Raw genomic sequence first — 24,123 nt, 5'->3', positions numbered from 1 at the left:
TCTCCAGTAGCAGCTGTCCTTTTTTTTCCTGGCCCAGCAGCTTCCCAGATTCCTTTCCCTCCTCCCCTCCCAGATGCATCTCTCCTTCTCCTTCTCCCTCTCCAGTAGCAGCTGTCCCTTTTTTTTCCTTGCCCAGCAGCTTCCCAGATTCCTTTCCCTCCTCCCCTCCCAGATGCATCTCTCCTTCTCCTTCTCCCTCTCCAGTAGCAGCTGTCCCTTTTTTTTCCTGGCCCAGCAGCTTCCCAGATTCCTTCCCCTCCTCCCCTCCCAGATGCATCTCTCCTTCTCCTTCTCCCTCTCCAGTAGCAGCTGTCCCTTTTTTTTCCTGGCCCAGCAGCTTCCCAGATTCCTTTCCCTCCTCCCCTCCCAGATGCATCTCTCCTTCTCCTTCTCCCTCTCCAGTAGCAGCTGTCCCTTTTTTTTCCTGGCCCAGCAGCTTCCCAGATTCCTTCCCCTCCTCCCCTCCCAGATGCATCTCTCCTTCTCCTTCTCCCTCTCCAGTAGCAGCTGTCCCTTTTTTTTCCTGGCCCAGCAGCTTCCCAGATTCCTTCCCCTCCTCCCCTCCCAGATGCATCTCTCCTTCTCCTTCTACCTCTCCAGTAGCAGCTGTCCCTTTTTTTTCCTGGCCCAGCAGCTTCCCAGATTCCTTCCCCTCCTCCCCTCCCAGATGCATCTCTCCTTCTCCTTCTCCCTCTCCAGTAGCAGCTGTCCCTTTTTTTTCCTGGCCCAGCAGCTTCCCAGATTCCTTCCCCTCCTCCCCTCCCAGATGCATCTCTCCTTCTCCTTCTACCTCTCCAGTAGCAGCTGTCCCTTTTTTTTCCTGGCCCAGCAGCTTCCCAGATTCCTTCCCCTCCTCCCCTCCCAGATGCATCTCTCCTTCTCCTTCTACCTCTCCAGTAGCAGCTGTCCCTTTTTTTTCCTGGCCCAGCAGCTTCCCAGATTCCTTTCCCTCCTCCCCTCCCAGAAGCATCTCTCCTTCTCCCTTTCCAGTAGCAGCTGTCCCTTTTTTCCCCTGCCCAGCAGCTTCCCAGACTGATGGTGGTTTTCTCCCCTCCCAGCAGCTCTTCTTACTTCCCAGCGCAGCGATTCACGAAGGCAGCCTCGGGTCCTTTGTTGTGTCGCGCCGCCTCTGAGGAAAGAGGAAGTTGCATCATCAGAGGCAGCCGCGACTCAGCAAAAGCCCCGAGGCTGCCTTCGTGAATCGCTGCGCTGGGAAGTAAAGGAGAGCTGCAGAGAGGGGAGAAAGCCACTGTCGGAGGCTCCCCAAGATCTCTCCGGCCCAGCGCAGACTTCCGATGCTGATCTTGCCGGTCCTGCGCGGACCGGCAGGAAGTTCAAATGAGTCAATCTTGCCGGTCCTGCGCGGACCGGCAAAAATTTCCTGCGGACCGGTACCGGTCCGCGGACCGGCGGTTGAAGAACTGTGCTCTAAAGGATATAGGTGCCTATAATATTGGGTTTTAAAACCCTGGCCTACATTTCCAGCACTTAAGTTAGGTATGATTCTGTAATAGGTGCCTTAGCTCTACCTACAGAGTGTTTGTGGTGGCGAGACAGGACTCTGCCTTTGGGTCCTCGGTCTTATGGGCTGGTGGAGCAAACCTGCCCTAGCTTTTGGGAGATTGCTTTTGTATGTCCCTTCTGCCTAGAATGTCTCACCTATAGCACTGGAAAAAGAAATTATGAACTTACCCTGGTAAGCTCTTTTCCAGTAGATAGGTGAGACATTCTAGACTCTCACCCTGTCCTTCCTGCGCCTGTCTACTGCCTGTTTCTCCAAGTTGTTTCTTGGATGCTTGTCGGCCCTTGGGGGCTGGGAAAAATACTGAATATGTGTTACTTTTTTTCAATGGGAGTATTCTGAGCTCCTTTGAGGCCTTTGTTGACTGTTTGCAGTTGATGTTCTAATGTTAATTCTTCAGCAAAATGGTTGTTACTGAACTTGATTGCCATGGGTGTCTCTACTTCACGTTGATTTGGTGGTTCTTACTGCTTGAGTACTAACTGTAGGTGGAGGTAAGGAGCCAAGTGAAGTATAGCAGAAGCACAGAAGAAAAAATCCAGAGTGGATTCCTTCTGTAGGTGGCATGCGACCATGGGGACACTACCCATCTCTTTATCTTATTAGATGGCATTTACAGAATTTCTCCCAGTGTCCACACACAGCTTTAATACAGGCTTTAGTTGCTCTGAGAAATTAACAACCTTATCTGTTGGTCCCTGTGTCAGACTGTTCTAGATCAGGGATCTCAAAGTCCCTCCTTGAGGTTTTCAGGATTTCCCCAATGAATATGCATTGAAAGCAGTGCATGCACATAGATCTCATGCATATTCATTGGGGAAATCCTGAAAACCCTACTGGATTGCGGCCCTCAAGGAGGGACTTTGAGACCCCTGTTCTAGATCATCTGCCATATGCTGGTCCAAAACACATCGGATTAATCAGGAATCTTCAGACTGCCGCAAGTGTAGCATAACACCCAGCGGCTGCAATCCTCATTAGTATCCTGTAACACGGTGCTATTAAGTTATTAATTTTGTCTTATTTTACTTTTTATATTGTTTTTCTTATGCTCTTTAAAACTTAATTCATTATATACTTTTTCTTCTAAATTTTCATAGTTAATTAAATAGGTATAACTTAGCTTAATAATACTGCTCCAACATTGACTCGGTCCCCCCTCTATTTCTCTGACATGTTTCGATCACTTTCTCAAGGTCGGGGAAGAAACTGCAGTATAATTTTACTTGCAGTGTCTTGAGAAAGTGATCGAAACACGTTTTTGATTACGTGCTGCACTTATTTCACACTGGACACAAATCCACATCTATTCAAGTCCATCTCAGTGCCATTGCTGCTTTTCATCAACCTATTGAAGGGAAACCTCTCTCTGCTCATCCTCTCTCTGCTCATCCAGATTTATGAAAGCACTTTTCAATGTCAATCCACCTCTCAAACCGCCTCCGGTGGTTTGGGACCTCAATCTGGTTCTTACTCATTTGATGAGACCTCCATTCGAACCAATAGATATGGCTCATCTTAAATATCTAACTTGGAAAGTGGTATTTCTCATTGCACTCACCTCTGCTAGACGTGTCACTGAACTACAAGCTTTAATAGCAGATCCACCTTTCACAGTATTCCATCATGACAAGGTGATCCTTCGTATTCATCCAAAATTCTTACCTAAAGTGGTTTCAGAATTTCATCTCAATCAATCAATCGTCCTTCCAGTGTTTTTTCCAAAGCCTCATTCTCATCCTGGAGAAATAGCTTTGGCTTTCTACTTACAGCGCACTCAACCTCACAGGACTGCGCCTCAACTTTTCATCTCCTTTGATCCAAATAAGTTGGGGCATCCTGTTTCCAAGCAAACCATCTCCAGTTGGATGGCTGCTTGCATCTCTTTCTGCTATGCTCAGGCTGGTCTCCCTCTGCAGGGTAGAGTCACGGGCCATAAAGTTAGAGCGAAGGTGGCGTCTGTAGCTTTCCTCGGATCAACTCCTATTGAATAAATCTGCACAGCTGCCACTTGGTCCTCGGTTCATACATTCACTTCTCATTATTGTCTGGATACTTTTTTCAGAAGAGATGGCCATTTTGGACAGTCAGTCTTACAACATTTATTCTCCACCATCACTCCACCAACACTCCACCATCCCATTTTGGTTAGCTCGGAGGTTACCCACATGTTGAGAATATGTTGCCTGCTTGTCCTGGGATAAAACACAGTTACTTACCGTAACAGTTGTTATCCAGGGACAGCAAGCAGATATTCTCACAACCCACCCACCTCCCCTGATTGGCCTCTTAGCTAGCTATCTGAACTGAGGAGATGCGCGACCTGACTTGTGTGGGAAGGCACTCGCGCATGCGCGGTGCAGCACTCACGAGCTCTTAAAAGATCTTCAAGCAACTCTGCTTGCGAAACTGTCCGCTGCGGGGCTCCGTGGATGATGTCACCCACATGTTGAGAATATCTGCCTGCTGTCCCTGGATAACAACTGTCACTTAATCCCCCCCATTGCCCCAGGTACATTAGATAGATTGTGAGCCCACCGGGACAGACAGGGAAACCTGCTTGAGTACCTGAATAAATTCATGTAAACTGTTCTGAGCTCCCCTGGGAGAACGGTATAGAAAATTAAATAAATAAATAAGCACTCCAACTGATTCCCAGATAATGCACAAAATGAAGCGCCAGTCTTTAGTGATTCAAATTTATCGACAAGTCAGGCGGTGCCAGTAGTGTTGAAACACGTGTGTTAGAAGTATATACCGGCAAGTCTGGGATGCTGATTTGTAAACAAAAAATATGATTTCTGAAACTTTTATTCCATGTTAAAAGGAAGTTCTTTGTCAAAATTTAAGGACATCCTCTGTTAATGGATTGGTTGACAAGTAATGATGTCATGCAGGACAAAAGGTACATATTGGGGAGCAACGAATTCTCAGATTGAGATCTTTGTCAGAAAGGGCAGCATTTTGGCGTCTGTAAAGACCTCCCAGATGACGCTATTGGGCGTGGCCTTAACTAACACATATGCTTGTAGCCATAACTCTAGTTAGATTGCATGTGGAAGTTCGTACAAATATTTTTATGGGATTGGGAACCATATAATATGCATGTGTTTAAAAAGCGCTTGTGTTAAAGGTGCATCGCAAGTGTCCATTAAAAATGTATTCTGGCTAGTCTTGGGTGGTGTCAGGTTAAAAGCGCGCCGGGACAAAGGCGCGAGCAGACAACTGAGCCCAATGCGGAGGCGCGCGCCGAAGAAAAAGACTGTTTTTAGGGGCTATGATGGGGGTGTGGGGGGGAACCCCCCACTTTACTTTATACAGATCGCGCCACGTTGTGGGGGCGTTGTGGGGGGTTTGGGGGGTTGTAACCCTCCACATTGTACTGAAAACTTAACTTTTTCCCTGTTTTAGGGAAAAAGTTACGTTTTCACTAAAATGTGGGGGGTTACAACACCCGAAACCCCCCCCAACGCCGCCGCGATCTGTATTAAGTAAAGTGGGGGGGCTCCCCAACAAAACCCCCCGTCGCAGCCCCTAAAAATAGTCTTTTTCTTCGGCGCGCGCCTCCATCTTGCGCTCAGTTGTCGGCATGCGCCTTTGTCTTCCGCGTTACTGTCTATGAACTGTCTTGGGTTGCTGACTGCATATGTCCTGCCGGATCTGTGTGGAATAAAAATATATATACATCTTGCATTTTCACTTTTGCATGGTTTGTTGTTAGTTCTTCGTCCTTTCCCTCTTATGATTTATGCCAATGATGTGCTACAAAAAAGCACACCTATGATCGATGCTCATGTGTCCCTGTGATGTAGTTATTATATTACATTACATTACATAAGTGATTTCTATTCCGCTTGTGCCTTGCGGTTCTAAGCGGATTACAAGTTAGAAGACTGGACATTTCCAGGAGCGTTACAGTACATAGAATCAAGAATGTATCAAGTTACAAATGTTAGTCTGGACATTTCCAGGAGAAATTGAAAGCAAATAGTAGATAATAATAGGTTGTTGTGATGAATAGAAATAATACTGAAGTGAGTTGTACAATGTTGAGGTATTGCTATGGTGGTGGTTGTAGTGTTCATGGGAGTATTTTCTAGTGCTATAGTGAGGTTAAGATGATGGGAAGTGTTTTTTGAAGAGATGAGTTTTGATTTCTTTTCGGAATACTTTAATGTCTGTTGATTTGATCAGTAGATTGAAGATGGTAGTGTCAATCTTTGCTGCCTGTGTCGCTAAAAGGCTGTCATATAGTTTCTTTCGTCGTGTACCATTGAGAGGGGGGTATGCATGTATCAGTCGTTTTCTCAGATGGGATTATGGTGGGCCTCCGCAAAACTCATTTGCTTGCAAAATTGTTTGAACATTGATCACCGTTTTCAAATTGGACAATTTACAGGCACCACAGTGACCCACAGGATATTAATGGTGCTTTTAGATTATCTGGTTCCAAGTCACCGTGATGTTTTTTCTTCAATTAATGGCAGTTTTATGGTGCAATGCTTTATGCTAATTTGTGATGTTTTTAAGAGTCTCTCATGTCAGCAGCATCCATTGTTCTGTTATTTCCCACATTTTCTATGTTGGAGTAAGACAGGTATTGGGGCCCTTCTTTCATTCTTTTACAGTAGATTCAATATATTTTACTGAGATTCAAAGGTATATTGAGGCTCCATACAGCTTTCAGATTCACATTTCATGACGACTGAATTTTTTTTTTTTTTAGCACTTTTAGCTAACGGTGTCAAATGTTATCATTAGTTATACATTTTATTGCTTGCAACAGAGTACCATTGTGTCTTTCCAAAGAGTAGCTTTTTTGTTTCCTCATCGACTGGGGCTTCGACTTCATCGACAAAGCCCTCTATCTCCCCGGCTGCTTCGGGCCTTTTGAAACCGGCCTCGTTCACACCGGTTTTGGCCTCGTCTTCTGCGCCGGTGCCTTCATCTGTCTCCTCGGAACAGGTACCGACCCCCATAGTTCCTCCGGTGGTGCTTAAAGTGCCGAAAGCTGGCAAACAGAAGCACACTGCACCGAAATTACGCGAAGACCGTGCGGAAGGGCCCCCGTTTGGTGCGGATCCCTCCATATCGGCTTCGTTGAAGTCCATCCTGGAGGCTCAGTTTGTGGAACTCATGACTACCATGGGTCCCCGGCTGATTGCCTCGATCCAGGGTGACCTCCCAGTTCCGGTCCCGAGGGGCGGGCCGCCCCCTCCTCCTCCTCCTCCTCCGCGCCGCATGACCTCGTTGCTCGGCGAGGAGGATAGGCGGGCGGTGTCCAGCTCCTCGAGGCGAGCCTCGGTTGGTGACATGCCTCCCTTGGAACCGATTCCATCGACGACGGCCCCTCTTGGGGAGATGCCTCCATTGGAGCCGATTCCCTCGAGGAAAGCCTCCCTTAGTGACTTGCCTCCTTTGGAACCTATTACTCCGCCCCATTACTCTGTGTGGCGTCCACCTTCGAGGCCTCCCAGTCCTGGGCATAGCAGGAGGCAGGACGAGTTCTTCCGGACCCCCTATCGAGCCTGGGCGGCTTCCGGGGAGGCTCCGATGCATCCGCCTCTGCGATCGACGGCTTCGAGTCCTATCTGCTCCTTGGAGGCTTCTGGGGACCAGTATTCTCATAGGCGGACTTGATCCCCTTCCAGGCATTGAGAGGGGCATCGTTCCAGACACTCTTCGAGGCATTCCTCCCGGCACTCCACCGTCTCGCCTCATAAGAAATTGCCTTAGATGGGGTATTCTGCTTCTGCTGGGTCTCCTCCTCCCGGGCCGGAGTTCGAGGACCCCGAGGTGTTCTACTCGCCCTGTTGCTCACAGGCCTCCATGGAGCCCGAGGCCTCAACTTCTTCTAGTCCTTCTCGGACACCGGCGTTGGCGGACCAACTGTCTTTCTCCTCGTTTCTCAGGCAGATGGCGGATGACATGGACATTACCCTCGATGCGGGGTCCCGATAATCCAAGGAATATCTCGATACTATGCACTTGCCTTGTCCTTCGGCAGAGTCTTTGCGTCTCCCTCTGCACAAGCTCCTTGACCTTCATGCGGTGCTTTGAGTCTCCTTACTCCATTCCGGCGGTGCCTGGCAAATTGGATGCTCGGTACCGCACAGTGCATCATAAGGGTTTCGAGGGACCTCAGCTTTCTCATCAGTCCCTCCTGGTAGAATCCTCGCTCAAGCGGTCTGATCCAGGCCAGGTATATGCTTCGGTGCCTCCGGGCCGCGAGGGCAGGACGATGGATAAGTTTGGACGACGCATCTATCAGAATTCTATGATGACGTCCCGAGCCTTACAGCTCCTTCTGCCACCGCTGTGCGGCGGCACGCCGGACACCTCCCCCATCAGCCTTACAGCTCCTTCTGCCGCCGCTGTGCGGCGGCACGCCAGACACCTCCCCCATCAGGTCAGCTGATGCTTTACTTAAACCTGCCTTCTGCGGCGCACGCCCTACCACTGCACTCCTGCACAAGATATTTGGCACTCTAGACCTTCGTTGTTTTATTTTAGCTTTATCTTATGTTTTAATGTAAAACCTTTCAGTTTTATATGGTTTTTATATGGTTTTAATTTACCTACTGTTTAATTTTTATTTAGCCTTACAGCTCCTTCTGCCGCCGCTGTGCGGCGGCACGCCAGACACCTCCCCCATCAGGTCAGCTGATGCTTTACTTAAACCTGCCTTCTGCGGCGCACGCCGAAGGAGCGCGCAAAAGGAGCAGATCCTGCTCCTTAGAGCGCTCCTTCGGGCGTAGCCGGAGGGCGCCATAAAATTCCAATTCATTCACTTCTTCAATAGACTCAGAACGCTATATTTTATCGGTTTACTATACCTTTTCTCCTTAGGTTTCTTTCTCTTTGATAATCAAATTTTAGCATTTACTCAACTGAAACAACCAAATATGTTAGACAGCACAACTAAAAATAATATCCCCTCTTTTTGGAGACACCGTCCCATAAAACAAAAAACAAATACTTACACTCCCCCCTCTCTCATAAAAATTCCCACCATACTCTCACCCACAAATACAGAAATACATAACCTAAGCAGAATAAGTTTTGGATTAATTAATGCTAGATCACTTAAAAATAAATATCACTTATTAAAAGATGAAATCGAAAACAAAAATCTACAAGCTTTATTTGTCACTGAAACTTGGCTTGCTGAGGGAGAAGAAGCCTACTTATCGTACTGTTGCCCGCCCAACTACAACTTTATATTCAATCATCGTTATAACCGTAAGGGTGGAGGCTTAGCTGTCATCTATAAAAATAATTTTTTGAGTTTATTAGACCAATCTCCAAAATCAGCTTCAATTGAGTACCTTCAACTAAAATGTAATTTAAATAATCAAATTAATTTTCTCTTGTTATACGTCCCACCACCTTTAAACTCAAACAAATTCTCATTACTTCAAGATACACTATTTGATTTCTCAACTGCCACAACTACTCCTTTCATTCTAGGCGATTTTAATATTCATTTCGACGACCTTTCAGATTCTAATACAAAAGATTTGCTTAATACCCTTATTCCTCTTAACATTTATCCACAAATAACTGTCCCTACCCACATAGCTAATCATACATTAGATATGCTTTTCATTCCTCTTTCACAACAACCCAATATCCCTGACTTATCGGTCGTCCCTGTCCCCTGGTCAGATCACCATTTTATATCTTTTGACTTTATCTTATTCAAAACTACCCTCTCAAATCTACCACTCAAAACCAAAACCATCTACTTCAGAGATTTCAATAACCTTGAAGGTAAAGATATAACCTCTCTTCTTGACCTAGACAATCTAACATCTTCCTCCGACTCTACCACAAATCAAGTGGTAGCTTGGAATTCGTCCTTAACTTCCCTACTTGATACACTATCACCACTAACTTCAAAAACTATTTCCATTCATAAGACTATTAATCCTTGGTATAACGCAGAGCTACATCTTATTAAACAACAATTACGTTCTCTAGAAAGAAAATGGCAACACAATAAGACAATTGATAATCTTCAAAAATATAGGGAAAAGGTCTCAATATATAAAACCAAAATTAATTTGACAAAGAAATCTTATTTCTCTAATAAAATTGAAAAAGCAAAAAATTCCTCTATATTATTTAATATCCTAAAATCAATGGATCCATTAAACAAATTAAAAACCCACCAGCAAAAATCATTGTTAAAAGCTCAAGACCTAGCAGACGCATTCAATCACAAGATCAATAACATTCGTAACTCGTTTCCCCAGAGTACATTCATTACCTACAATACTCCTGATCATTCAGAACACATACCTACAGCTAAATGTTCTAATTTCAAAATGCCCTCACTACAAGATATTGAATCCCTCTTTTCACAAGTTAATATAAAAAGTTCTCGATCTGAAATAATCCCTCCATTTTATTTAAAAAAATATTTTTCACATTTTGGCCCGTTTATATTATCTATTATTCAAAGTAGTTTACTTACCTCTACAGTTCCACCTCAATGGAAATCTGCATCAATTACTCCTATAGTTAAAAACCATAAAATCAGTATTAACGAGTTATCCAATTACCGCCCAATAGCTAACCTACCATTCCTTGCAAAACTCACAGAAAAATTAATATTTAATCAACTTTCTGATTTCATTGAAAAAACTAATGCACTACACCCAAACCAAACGGGATTCAGAAAATTTCACAACACTGAATACTCATTAATAGGTCTAACCTCTAACATCCAATATTATCTAGACCATCATAAATCTGTAATCCTTTTTTCCTTAGACATCTCAGCCGCTTTCGACACCATCGATCACGACTTGCTCTTATATAGACTTGAAGAAAAAGGAATAAATGGGAGGGTTTTAGATTGGTTCAAATCTTACTTTACCAACCGTACTTCCTCCGTCAGATTCAACAATGAGGAATCCACTTCTTACACTTCAACATTTGGTATCCCACAAGGTTCCATTTTGTCCCCTTTATTATTTAATAACTTCCTATCACCATTATTAGAAACCTGTCAGGCCATAGGATTTATCCCATTTTCATACGCGGACGATATACAATTGATTCATCCATTAGATCCTGAAAGTAATACAGATATCCTTTCTATAAACCAAAAATTGGAGCAAATACAAAATTGGTTGAATACAAACAAATTGGCCTTAAACATTAACAAGACCAAATCAATCCTTTTTAACTGGAAAAAAGATATCTCACTCATAAATCCATTCTTCTTTAATAACACACCAATAAGTATGGTATCCTCAACTAAAATTCTTGGAGTTGTAATAGATGATAAGCTAACCTATCATGAACATGTTTCTTCTATTGTTAAAAACTGTCTTTTTAAATTACGGCAAATAAGATCAATTGCCAAATTTCTTAACCCATCATCTTTAAAGATATTGATTCACTCCTTCATTATAGCTAAAATTGATTACTGCAATGCTTTACTCTTAAACATTACCCAAAAAGAAAAAAGGAGACTTCAAATTATCCAGAACACAGCCATCAAACTGATTTAATAATGCAAAAAAATTTGATCACGTATCCCCACTATTGATAGATGCACATTGGCTACCAATTAGTCATAGGATCTTGTATAAACTTATGCTTCTAATCTTTAAGACCTTATCTTCTAGCGAACCGCAATTTATATCTAAATCTTTGATTCCTTATAAAACCCAGCGATCTCTGCGCTCTTCTGAGCAAAGTTTATTAACAGTTCCTTCACTAAAGATTATAGGGACACGTAGGGCAGACATGTTCACTGTTGCGGGGCCACAATGGTGGAATACTCTCCCCCAGTACATTAGAACAGAACAGGATATGGCAACGTTTAAAAACTTTTTAAAAACTTACTTATTTAAGGATGCTTTTAATCTCTAAATAATTGATGATTAATTAATGTTTACGAAGTGTGCTTTGGTAAATTTTATACCCCTCCTTTTGTTCTTACCATTTTTTCACCATACCCAAAAATGTAACTTTACCCGCCTTCCTTTCTTTCATGTTAGTCAGAATTGGAAAACATTGTTATTGTATTAAGTTTCTCTATTGTATTTTATTATAACTTGTACATCGCTTAGAAATTGAAATAGGCGATTAATCAAAAACATAAATAAACTTGAAACTTGAAACTTGGTGGATGACCTCTTCGAATCTATCCAGAGGTTTGCTTTTTCACTCTCCTCCCCACCAGAAGGTCCTCACAACCGATTCCTCGACCTGTGCTTGGGGAGCGCATCTGGATGGGCTTCGCACTCAGGGATTCTGGACCAGTGCGGACCGGCTCCATCAAATCAATCTTCTGGAGCTCAGAGCCATCTTCAATGCTCTTCAAGCCTTTCAACATCTGCTTCACGACATGGTGGTCCTCATTCGCACAGACAACCAGGTCGCCATGTATTATGTTAACAAGCAGGGGGGCACGGGCTCGGCCTCCCTCTGCCAGGAAGCTCTTCGAGTCTGGGATTGGGCGGTTCGCCACAACGTCTTCCTCAGGGCTGTCTACATCCAGGGGAAGGACAATGTCTTGGCAGACAAATTGAGTCGTCTACTCCTGCCTCACGAATGGACACTCCATTCCACGTCCCTTCTTCAGATCTTTGCTCAGTGGGGAACGCCTCAGATAGACCTCTTTGCGGCTCCCCACAATTTCAAGCTGCCTCAATTCTGCTCCAGGATCTACACTCCTCAGCGCCTCGAGGCGGATGCTTTTCTGCTGGATTGGGGGAATCGCTTTCTGTATGCATTTCCTCTCATTCAGAAAACTCTGGTCAAGCTGAGGTCCGACCGTGCCACAATGATCCTGATAGCCCCTCGGTGGCCTCGACAGCCTTGGTTCTCCCTTCTACTTCAACTCAGCAGCAGGGAGCCATTCCTCCTTCCAGTATTTCCTTCACTGCTTACTCAGCATCAGGGATCTCTACTTCCCCCACTTGGGGGTGGCCCCACTTGGAGTATTGTGTTCAGTTTTGGAGACCGTATCTGGCGAAAGACGTAAGAAGACTTGAGGCGGTCCAGAGGAGGGCGACGAAAATGATAGGAGGCTTGCACCAGAAGACATATGAGGAGAGACTGGAAGCCCTGAATATGTATACCCTAGAGGAAAGGAGAGACAGGGGAGATATGATTCAGACGTTCAAATACTTAAAGGGTATTAACGTAGAACAAAATCTTTTCCAGAGAAAGGAAAATGGTAAAACCAGAGGACATAATTTGAGGTTGAGGGGTGGTAGATTCAGGGGCAATGTTAGGAAATTCTACTTTACGGAGAGGGTGGTGGATGCCTGGAATGCGCTCCCGGGAGAGGTGGTGGAGAGTAAAACTGTGACTGAGTTCAAAGAAGCGTGGGATGAACACAGAAGATTTAGAATCAGAAAATAATATTAAAGATTGAACTAGGCCAGTTACTGGGCAGACTTGTACGGTCTGTGTATGGCCGTTTGGAGGAGGATGGGCAGGGGAGGGCTTCAATGGCTGGGAGGGTGTAGATGGGCTGGAGTAAGTCTTAACAGAGATTTCGGCAGTTGGAACCCAAGCACAGTACCGGGTAAAGCTTTGGATTCTCGCCCAGAAATAGCTAAGAAGAAAAAAAAAAAAAAAAATTTTTAAATTGAATCAGGTTGGGCAGACTGGATGGACCATTCGGGTCTTTATCTGCCGTCATCTACTATGTTACTATGTTACTATGTGCATCCCAACCAGCAGTCTCTCCACCTGACAGCTTGGTTCCTCTCAACGTAACTCCTCACCAGTTTTCCCAGGCGGTGAGGGATGTCTTGGAGGCTTCCAGGAAGCCTGCTACTCGTCAATGCTACTCCCAAAAATGGACTAGATTTTCTTCCTGGTGTATTTCCAACTCTAAGGAGCCTCAGCGAGCCTCTCTGTCTTCTGTGTTGGACTATCTTCTACACCTGTCTCAGTCTGGTCTCAAGTCGACATCTATACGAGTCCACCTGAGTGCGATTGCGGCTTTCCATCAGCCTCTACAGGGGAAACCTCTTTCTGCTCATCCTGTGGTTGCCAGATTTATGAAAGGACTTTTTCACGTCAATCCTCCTCTCAAACCGCCTCCAGTGGTTTGGGATCTCAATGTTGTCCTTTCTCGGCTTATGAAACCTCCTTTTGAGCCTTTGAAAACGGCTCCACTAAAGTTTCTCACTTGGAAAGTGTTTTTTCTAGTGGCCCTCACGTCTGCTCGCAGGGTCAGTGAGCTTCAGGCCTTAGTTGCAGATCCACCTGTCATAGTATTCCATCATGACAAGGTGGTCCTCCGCACTCATCCTAAATTCCTGCCTAAAGTGGTCTCTGAATTTCATCTCAACCAATCCATTGTACTTCCAGTGTTTTTTCCTAAGCCTCATTCTCATCCTGGAGAATCAGCTCTTCATACTCTGGACTGTAAGCGTGCTTTGGCTTTCTACCTGGATCGCACTAAACCACACAGAACTGCTCAACTTTTCGTTTCCTTTGATCCAAACAAGTTGGGACGACCTGTATCGAAGCGCACCATTTCCAACTGGATGGCGGCTTGTATCTCTTTCTGCTATGCCCAGGCTGGACTACCCCTTCCCTGTAAGGTCACAGCCCATAAGGTCAGAGCAATGGCGGCCTCTGTAGCCTTCCTCAGATCGACACCGATTGAGGAGATTTGTAAGGCTGCCACTTGGTCCTCGGTTCATACATTCACCTCTCATTATTGTCTGGATACTTTCTCCAGACGGGATGGACAGTTTGGCCAAACAGTGTTACAAAATTTATTCTCCTAAGTTGCCAACTCTCCCACCATCCCATTGAGGTTAGCTTGGAGGTCACCCACTAGTGAGAATACCTGCCTGCTTGTCCTGGGATAAAGCAATGTTACTTACCGTAACAGTTGTTATCCAGGGACAGCAGGCAGCTATTCTCACGTCCCACCCACCTCCCCTGGGTTGGCTTCTCTGCTAGCTACCTGAATTGAGGAGACATGCCCGGACCATCGGGCGGGAAGGCACTGGCGCATGCGCGGTGCGGGCATCTCAAAACTTCTAAAGTTTCTTCAAGCAAGACATGCTTGTGAGACGTCCGTATCGGGGCTCTGTCGGATGACATCACCCACTAGTGAGAATAGCTGCCTGCTGTCCCTGGATAACAACTGTTACGGTAAGTAACATTGCTTTTTCTGACTTTGTGGCCAATGACTGGACTGCTGGCACAAGCTTAGGTGTACATGGCAAATTATGCATTTGGTGTTGAAGTGATTAATGTAGATGGGAAAACTGATGCATCCCTGCAAAGTATAATATACATCAAGGTACATGCCCATCTCAGGTGTGCGCTAACACATTGGTGAAAAGGAAGTTAGGACAACAGGCCATAAAACTAACCTCCTCTTTATTTTTATTCCTGTAAGAATGCTTTGTAAGAACAAAATCTGTATCCTTGTAGGTTAATTTGCAAACTGGTCTCTCAGATTTCGCTGTTCTTCGGCGAAGATTGAAACATGGCTGGAATGAGTTCCAAGTGGATAATACAGAGCCAGTCTGGAAGAAGTATTTAAGCCAGGTAAGCTAGTATCTGTGGCAGTAATTTGTACAGGGCACCAGTGTTATGTAAAAATGCTGTTTTCTGCTTTCCTTTCCCCCTCCTGCCCCCCAGCTTCCAAAGTTTTTAAGTATCTAACTGAAAGATGCTGTATTAGATATGTTTTGAATATATAGGTCTGCACAGAGAAGATTAATGGATTGCAGTTGTGTTCTGTCCTTTTACTGTATCACACCAAGTGAAAATTTAGTAAAAGCATTAAAATGTTGATGTTTGATGCAAGGAACCTGCATGAGTGTGCTTATCAATAAATGAATTAGAAACTCTGTAAAAGGGGAAAATTGTAATGAGGAGAAGAGATTCAGAAATATTGCCAGCAGGTATTCAGAGAAATGGGTGAAATTACCTCAGGAGAATGAGCAGAACAGGAAAGTGTCCAAGCCATATGACCTCTCTTAATCTTTAATTAAAGATGATGTAGACTGTGTGATTAGTTTTAAGGTTTTATTGTATACACATAAGCCTATTAGCTTGCATGGTGAAATATGAGGTTTATTTACTTTAATGATTTTGAGAAACCTGAACTAGGTTTTCTTTTTACTGAAACTTGGAATTAGTTCCTGTCCACTCCTGTCCACCTAACTAGCACCACCCTTTTCAGAATAATCTGGGTAAGTGAACTATTTTGAAAACTGACCACCATCTCTTATTGGTAAAAGTACATATTATTTCTTTGAATTTTTGGTGCTGCCAAGACCTGTTTACTTTTTGACTGCAGCTGCTTTCTGGTGCCCTTAAGAACATTTAAAACAATACTGAAAACATTAAGGATGTGTTTAAACTCTGATCACTGAGACTAGGGTGGATTTGATTTAAATCAAATCGGTTTAAATCTTGATTTAAATCGTGGTTTTCTACCGAAAGACTCATTTTTGCTGGTATAATTTTAATATTTACAACTATTAGAAATGCATAGATAAATAATTATAAAATTATTGTGAAGTGAACTATCTCTAGTTTAATAGGTTGATCATTCATATTTGGACAATAACATTATAGCATATGTATTCTCATATTTGCTTAAACATCCATGTTAACTAACGTGGACTATCATTTAGGTGCACAAATGAAAAACTTAACATACTGTTTTCTGTAGCTCACTCATCTTCATCATCTTGTTCATAATCTGGAAAAGAAAAACAAGCTCTCCTGCTTTTATGGGGTTCCAAATGATTTCTCAGTTTGGAATGAATGAGTCTAAAGGAAGAGAATTTTTTCTATTCCAGCAGAAGCTATTACTTCAGCAGTCTTTAAATCCAAGTGCTTAATAAGTAAAAGGGATAGGACTTTATATACCGCTTTTTCGATGTGGTTTACACAATCAAAGTAGTTTACACATTTTAGACAGGTACTTATTTGTACTTGGGGCAATGGAGTGTAATGTGACTTGCCCAGAGTCACAAGGAACTGCAGTGGGAATCAAACTCACAGCTTCAGGGTGCTGAGGCAGCTGATTTAACCACTAGGCAACTCCTCCATTCCACCAGTTCACTGGTGCAGCATCCATCAGTTCACAGGTACGACTTAATTTAAAATATCAGCAAACATATATTTCTTGAATGGTTCCCCTTTAGCTCTAAAGTTTATTATAATTAGCATTACAGATGGATGATTCCTGGATACCCATGTCATAACTAACATCTCTTCTTCAGCACTTTAGGTTTGACCCTCATACCGGATATTTACAATATTTGCAAGACAATGAGCTGGAGACAGTGCTTGTCCCATTCGTTTTTTTAATACTTGTAATTTTAATTCTGCCATTGTGCAGTTCTGTTTTTAAGTGCTCACTCAGTTTCTTCCAAATTTCAACTATATCAGCAATAAAACAGCTATTTTTCTATATTTTGTTTAAAGCTTCAGAAATAGATTTCAGGATTCTCAGCATATCTTTAACATTTCTCTTAAGCCCAATGTTGAGAATTTTGGCCATAACGGTGCCATCTATGTTCTCTCATTTTGTTCACAAACTGTCAGATTTTTATTTACTGCTTAAAACAGTCCACTACAGAGTTCCATCTTAACATCTGATGGGAGTGTTAGCTTGATTTCCACCCATTCTTTTCAGAGCTCCTGCAGCAAAATGATTGTTATAGAAGTACTTGTTATAGAAGTAAGTTATCAATATCAACATTAGTTTTTATTTCTGGGACACTGAAGTCTTTAGCTAAGAGGTGCAGCAAATGAGCACTGCAACCATATGTTAGCTTGGTATTCTCTTCATGCTTTTCTAAATTTCATTCCATATTGGAAACATTTGCAGCATTGCCTATGACTAAACTGCCTACTAGACATTTTTGTTCAAATTTTATTATAGCTTTTGCTTCTACTTCTTGTAAGTATTCTGCACGTGCATTTCCTGAGGTATCAATTGTTTCTACAAGAAAGACATTCTTTTTTACTGTTGTTATACAACCACATACAATAGGATCATTTCTCCACCCATCAAGACTTAGGTTAACAATCTTATCCACTAAACCTGTTGTACACTGCTCCATTTCTCCTTGTGCAGATATATAAACTTAGCACTTATGAGTAAGGGTTTGATTCTGTGCACATCTGCAAAGGAACAATGGGACTAAGGTCTTTTTCTCAACTCTGTATATTTTATAGCATTTCTGACATGAAGAAGCAGCATGTTATCTCTGCAGACAAAAATTCATAGTTTTAAGAAATGCAAAACCAAGCATCTGTGATAATATCTTCTAGATAGAAAAATTGCCTATGACAACACTGTCCTGGGAATCTACTTCCCTCACAGCGAAAGACCAGGTTCGCAGCCTCGGAGTGGTACTAGATGGCCACTCTCGGCCCACATCTCTCAGGTGTTCTCCACTTCTTACTACTATCTTCGCCAGCTCTGAAAAATCAAACCCTATTTCTCAAAATCAGATCTGGCCCAGCTCCTCTATGCCTATGTGTTCTCAAGGATGGACTACAGCAACGCTATCTTCAATAGACTCGCCACGAAAGACCTGAAACGCCTAAAATGGATATAGGACTCAGCAATCTGCCTCCTGTACAACCTCAACATCCATGATCTCATCACCCCAGCGCTCCATGATGCGCACTGGCTACCAGTCAAGAAACGTTGCACCTTCAAAGCCCTATTGTATGTTAAAATGTACAGCGCTGTATACGCCTTTCAGCACTATATAAATAATTAGTAGTAGTAGTAGCAGCCAGGGCTGTGGAGTCGGTGGACTCCGACTCCTCAGTTTTTTGTACTTCAGACTCTGACTCCAGGTACCCGAAATTTCCTCCGACTCCGACTCCTCGACTCCGACTCCACAGCACTGGTTAATTTTCAGATCGTTAAAATGGAATGTCAAGTTGAGAGAAATGAGCATTTTCGACACCACCTTCATTTTGCTTTTAATCAAGGTTCTAAGGCCGCAGAAGCAGCTCGCAATATTTGTGCTTTGTATATAGTGGGTGCTATAGCTGAAAGAATTGCTCGTGATTGGTATGCCAAGTTCAAAAATGGAGTCGGTAGATAAATGTTCCGACTCCTCAGTTTTTTGTACTTCTGACTCCGACTCCGATTACAGGTACCCGAAATTTCCTCCGACTCCGACTCCACAGCCCTGGTAGCAGCAGTATTGAGAGAACTTGGATGGAATACAGAAGGAGATTAAGGGAGACTACAGTAGACAATAAAATTTTAACAGAACACAATGCCATTTGGATACCTAGTCTTCTAGTATCCCAAAGTCCTCTTGCAGTTTCTCATAATCCACATGTGATTTAACAATTTTGATAATCTCATATTCAAATCATTTATTAATATACTAAGTGTTTAAACCCGTTACATTAACGGGTACTAGAATATATGTCTGTCTTTCTGTGTCTCTCCCTGCCCCTGTCTCTTTCTGTCTCTCTCCCTCCCGCTGTCTTTCTGTGTGTCTGTCTTTTGTTCTCGTGCGTTGCCTGCCTGTCTTTCTGTCTCTCTCCATGACCCCCTTCTGTCTCCCCCCTCAAATCAAACCAAGATTGCTCCCTGGCCCCCTTTCCATCGTCCCCCCACACTTCCCTGTGCAGCAGCAGCATTTCCCTTCCCCCCACTTCCCTGTGCAGCAGCATTCCCTCCCCCTCCACTTCCTTGTGCAGCAGAAGCATCATTTCTGTCCCCCTACTTCCCTGTGCAGCAGCAATAGCAGCTCATCATTCCCCCCCACTTCCCTGTGCAGCAGCAGCTGCATTCCCCCCCACTTCCCTGTGCAGCAGCAGCTGCATTCCCCCCCATTTCATGTGCAGCAGCAGCATTTATCCCCCCCCCCACTTCCCTGTGCAGCAGCATTTCCAACCCCCCTTTCCCTGTTTAGCATTGTAGCAGCATTTCTCTTCATCGTTTCTGGTCTGCTCCTTTGCCGAAGGTATTTTTGAGTTCAAAGCCTCCGCAGCTCCTCTCACGATCCGCTCCTACGTCGGAAGTCTTCAAGCTGGTGATGTCACAAGGAGTACAAGAAAAGAAGGTTTCTTTTTCTTGAAGAAATCCCAGAATGGGAAGATTTATTCTATTATCTGAGGCTTGTCCCCGCATGTAAAATTTAAATTTTAAACTTAAATTTGAATTTAATAATTCCATGACCTTAATTTATAGTCCATAGTCCTTTTTGATTTTTCTAATGTTTTTTTATAAATGATAATTAACATTTTCTCTGCGTTCAGTGTGCTTTGTGTTTTTTTTTAATTTTATGGTTACCATTATGTGTTAATAAGATTATATTGTGTATATGAAAAATGGATGGAAAAAATTGTGTTACAATTAATTAGTACTATTATTATGGGGGTGGGTCTGGGGTGGAGCTTGGGCGGAGGTACTTGGTTGGTGTTTGTTAGGCTTAGGGGATACTTGGTATGAAGAAATTTAGAAACACTGGCTTATATGACCACAACCAGTGCTATTATCTGTAATCTGTTTCACAAGATGAAATAACTCCCGAGGCTTATTTACTGCTACCGCAAGGTATTTATCTACTTTCCACATCAAATTGTGAAACACTCTACTTAGGTCCTCGCAGTATATTTTGTCAGTCTGTGAGATTTATACTACTGCCTATTCACATGTCTTAGCTTTTGGTACATATTAGTGAAAGTAGAAAGACAAAAAATGGAATTACGAGACTGAAAGAAAGTATGAACCGCTATGTGGAGAGTGACGAGGACAAAGCAAACATGCCAAACAAATACTTCTGTTCGGTATTCACAGAAGAAAAACATAAAGAAGGACCCTGATTGGTTAGCAAAGTTGCACCTGAGAATGGAGTGGATACTGCACCGTTCACAGAAGAAATTGTTTATGAACAACTTGAAAAACTGAAGGTGGACAAAGCTATGGGACCAGAAGGGATCCATCCCAGGGTATTGAGGGAGCTCCGAGAGGTTCTGGCAGGTCCTCTTAAAGATTTGTTCAATAAATCTTTAGAGATGGGAGAGGTTCCACAGGACTGGAGAAGAGCGGATGTGGTCCCTCTTCACAAAAGTGGTTGCAGAGATTAAGCAGGAAACTACAGGCCAGCAAGCCTCACTTCAGTTATTGGAAAAATAATGGAAATGTTGCTTAAGGAAAGGATAGTGAAATTCTTATAATCTAATGGATTACAAGATCCGAGGCAACATGGGTTTACTAAAGGTAAATTGTGCCAAACAAATCTGATTGAATTCTTTGATTAGGTGGCCAGAGAATTGGATTAAGGATGTGCACTAGATGTAATTTACTTAGATTTCAGCAAAGCCTTTCACATGGTTCCTCATAGGAAACTCTTAAATAAAGTCCATGGGCTGAAGTTAGGGCCCAAAGTGGTGAACTGGATTGGAAGATGGTTGGCGGACAGATGCCAGAGTGTGGTGGTTAATGGAATTTGCTCGAAGGAGGGAAAGGTGAGTAGTGGAGTGCCTCAGGGATCAGTGCTGGGACTGATTCTGTTCAATATGTTTGTGAGCGACATTGCTGAAGGATTAGAACCCTTTTGCGGATGATACCAAGATTTGTAACAAAGTGGACACCCTGGAGGGAGTGGAAAATATGAAAAAGGATCTTGGAAAATATGAAAAAGGATCTTCAAAAATTAGGGTCTAATGTCTGGCAACTAAAATTCAATGCGAAGAAGTGCAGAATGATGCATTGGGTGGGGGGGTAGAAATCTGAGGGAACCATATATGCTGGGAGGTGAGAAGCTGATAAGCACAGAGAGAGGGACCATGGGGTGATTGTGTGTGAGGATCTAAAGGCATCTAAGCAGTGTGATAAGGCAGTGGCTGTATGGAAAGAGAAATAATCAGCAGAAGAAGGGAAGTCATTGGTGAGGCCACACTTGGAGTATTGTGTTCAGTTTTGGAGGCCGTATTTGGTGAAGGATATAAAAAGACTTGAAGCGGTCCAGAGGAAGGCAACAAAAATGGTAAGGGGCTTGAACCAAAAGAAAAGACTAGAAGACCTAAATATGTATACTCTGGAGGAGAGGACGGACCGGAGAGATATGATGCAGATGTTTAAATACTTGAAAGGTATTAATATAGAACCAAATCTTTTCCAGAGAAGAGAAAATAGTAAAACTAGAGGGCATAATTTGAGGTTGCAGGGAGGAAAACTCAGGAGAAGTGGTAGATGCCTGGAATGCCCTCCCGAGGGAAGTGATAGAGAGGAAAACAGTGATGGAATTCAAAAAGCATGGGATAAGCATAGAGGATCTCTAATTAGAAAACGAAGGATGTAAATTAAAGAACTAAGGCCAGTACTTGTCAGACTTGCATGATCTGTGTCCATGTTACTATGATACAACCTACCCTCTACCAGCTCTGCTACGGTGGCACCTACCTAGATTCCTTAACTTATCAGCTGGGCCAAATTATTCCAAGCTTGAACACTTTTCTCCAATGACAGTATTGCTAAAACTTCATACCTCTTAGTCAATTCTTGGACCGCCAGTTATTTTATATATTCGAATATAAACCTTTTTTAAGGGAGCAATGTTAACTCAAAAACCAATTAGTTTATATTCAAGTCATCCTCTCTCCTTCCTTCTCTCCCTTCCCTGTGACATCAAGCATTCCTGCAATTTCCACACCTTCCCTGAGTTGTCCTGTGGCTCTGCTCCAGCATCCCCTACTGGAAACTCCCACTTACTTGCTCTCTCTTGTTGTAAACATGAACCCCTCTCCTGCTGGGTCACGAATGATCCTCCTACGCTTCTGCCTGTGAGGTCTCCATACTGAAGATGGCTGCCTCAAATTTCCACAGCAATCTTGCAAGATTTGTGGCAGCCATTTTCTGTATGGAGACTGCATATGGGCAGTAGTGTAAGAGCTCACCATGGAACCACTAGGGCTAAAAGGTAGGCCTGGGGAGGGGATATGATAGGTCTAGGAGAGTTCATCTTTACAACAGCAGGGAGTGAGTGGGAGTTTCCAGTTTGAGTGAGGGGACTGAGGCAGAGCCGGCTGCTGCAGGAAACCTCAGGGAAGGGAGGGAATGATAGGAATGCTGGATGTCACTGGAGAAGGAGGGTAGGCCTGAATATAAACTGAGATTTATATTCCAATATGTGGTATTTAAACCACCTCAAGAAGTGACAATAGAGAGACCACAGAGTGGTCAGACCAAGATATCGGTAGCCCATCTGTGAACTTCAGTTTGGCATCAATCTTTTAGGTACAAAACCTAGATGTAACATGTCTCCCTGTGCATGAATAGGCACACACACCATTTGACAAAATTGAGGCTGTCCAAAGAAGATAAGGGAGACAAGCTTGGCCCAAATAGAATAGAATATTTAAAATCTCCCAGAAGCCACAGATCCTCATACAGTAATTGAAATTCAGAAACCAACTCCACCAAATCTTCCCCAACACAGATTATACTATTTAAACAATTAAGAAAAGAGTGGATGGATACTTTTAAGCAATAAGTTTCCACTGGGGAAATAAGTAATGGGAAACATTTTTCTGGACAAGCATGACCACAGTGTTTTGAATATGAAATGCTGCAGTTTTATTTGTTAATCCCAATTTAGAAAAGTAGCTGAATTGTCTGCTTCAGATTGTCTTAGACAAGTCAGTTTTCATCCCTTCAAGGTATAAATAAGTGTATAGAACTTTGCTGCTGTTTTAGGAGAAAAAAATGAAAGGATAATAACTTTCATCAGATAAGGGTCATATGGCTCTTACTGTTAGATGATATCTAATCACGAAAGCCAGAGATTAACTGAGGTATGTTGCACTGCAACAGGAAGCAACTGAGCAGACTGAAAGGGCTTTAGGATCCTTATCTGCTGTCAGAGTCTGTTTCTGTAAAACAAAAGGCTGTTCTTTAACACTAATATTAACCTGTCCTAAGAGCGTTCATTAGAGCAGCTTTAGGGGAGCACAGTGAAAGCATTCTTGTATACCGTACAGAGCTGTAGTGTGTGTCTCAATTCAAGATTAAGCTGAGCTTCTGGAGCTTATGATAATTGAAAATCTGAGCACTGCAGATCATTCTGGTGGAAACTAGTCTACAAAGGATTAATTAAACAAAACAAAACAAAACGACGAAACACCATTCTTTGACCATCTCTAGGGAAAAGGTGACTAAAATCACCAGAAACAAAAAATGAGATTTTAATAAAATCTTTTAGAACAAATGATTTGTAATACAACTGTCTAAATCCCATCCTTTATGTGGGGTGGGAGTTACAGAAGTTCAAACGTAATTACTACAGATTGGCAAATTTTTCAAGGGTCTATAAGCATTCTCAACATTTTGGATTTGCTACCTTAGTCACCTTTTTCCCAGAGATGGTCATAATGTGAGCTAGATTTATTAAAAGGTGCAACCTCGTTTCTGCATTAGCATGAGTTAACGTGCAATATTTACATGGTCACGGTACATGGACTTGTCGTGCCACTGGAGCTTGTGCGCATCCAAGAAGCTGAAAGCTATGCCATTGGTAGTTGGGACTATTTCCTGCTTAGGAACTAATCTGAAGGGGGCAACAGAACTGGATGACAAGCAACAAACTCCAGCTGAACAC

At 43.1% G+C, this 24,123-nt stretch overlaps 1 protein-coding gene across 3 annotated transcripts in view; it reads left to right on the top strand.

Annotated features, from left to right (window-relative positions):
• ATP2C2 (ATPase secretory pathway Ca2+ transporting 2) overlaps positions 1–24,123 on the top strand; it is a 265,125-nt gene that overhangs the window by 43,705 nt on the left and 197,297 nt on the right. For 2 of the 3 annotated variants that reach the window (XM_033943178.1, XM_033943175.1), the window contains exon 3: positions 14,954–15,070. The exons of the other annotated variant lie outside the window; for it this stretch is intronic. In XM_033943178.1, coding sequence (XP_033799069.1) covers positions 14,954–15,070 — 117 coding nt within the window. The remainder of the gene's footprint in view (positions 1–14,953; positions 15,071–24,123) is intronic. 3 annotated transcript variants of the gene reach the window in all.

The sequence above is a fragment of the Geotrypetes seraphini genome, chromosome 4, assembly GCF_902459505.1.
Source record: "Geotrypetes seraphini chromosome 4, aGeoSer1.1, whole genome shotgun sequence".
Classification (NCBI taxonomy): Eukaryota; Metazoa; Chordata; class Amphibia; order Gymnophiona; family Dermophiidae; genus Geotrypetes; species Geotrypetes seraphini.
This window is presented reverse-complemented; position numbering and strand designations above follow the sequence as displayed.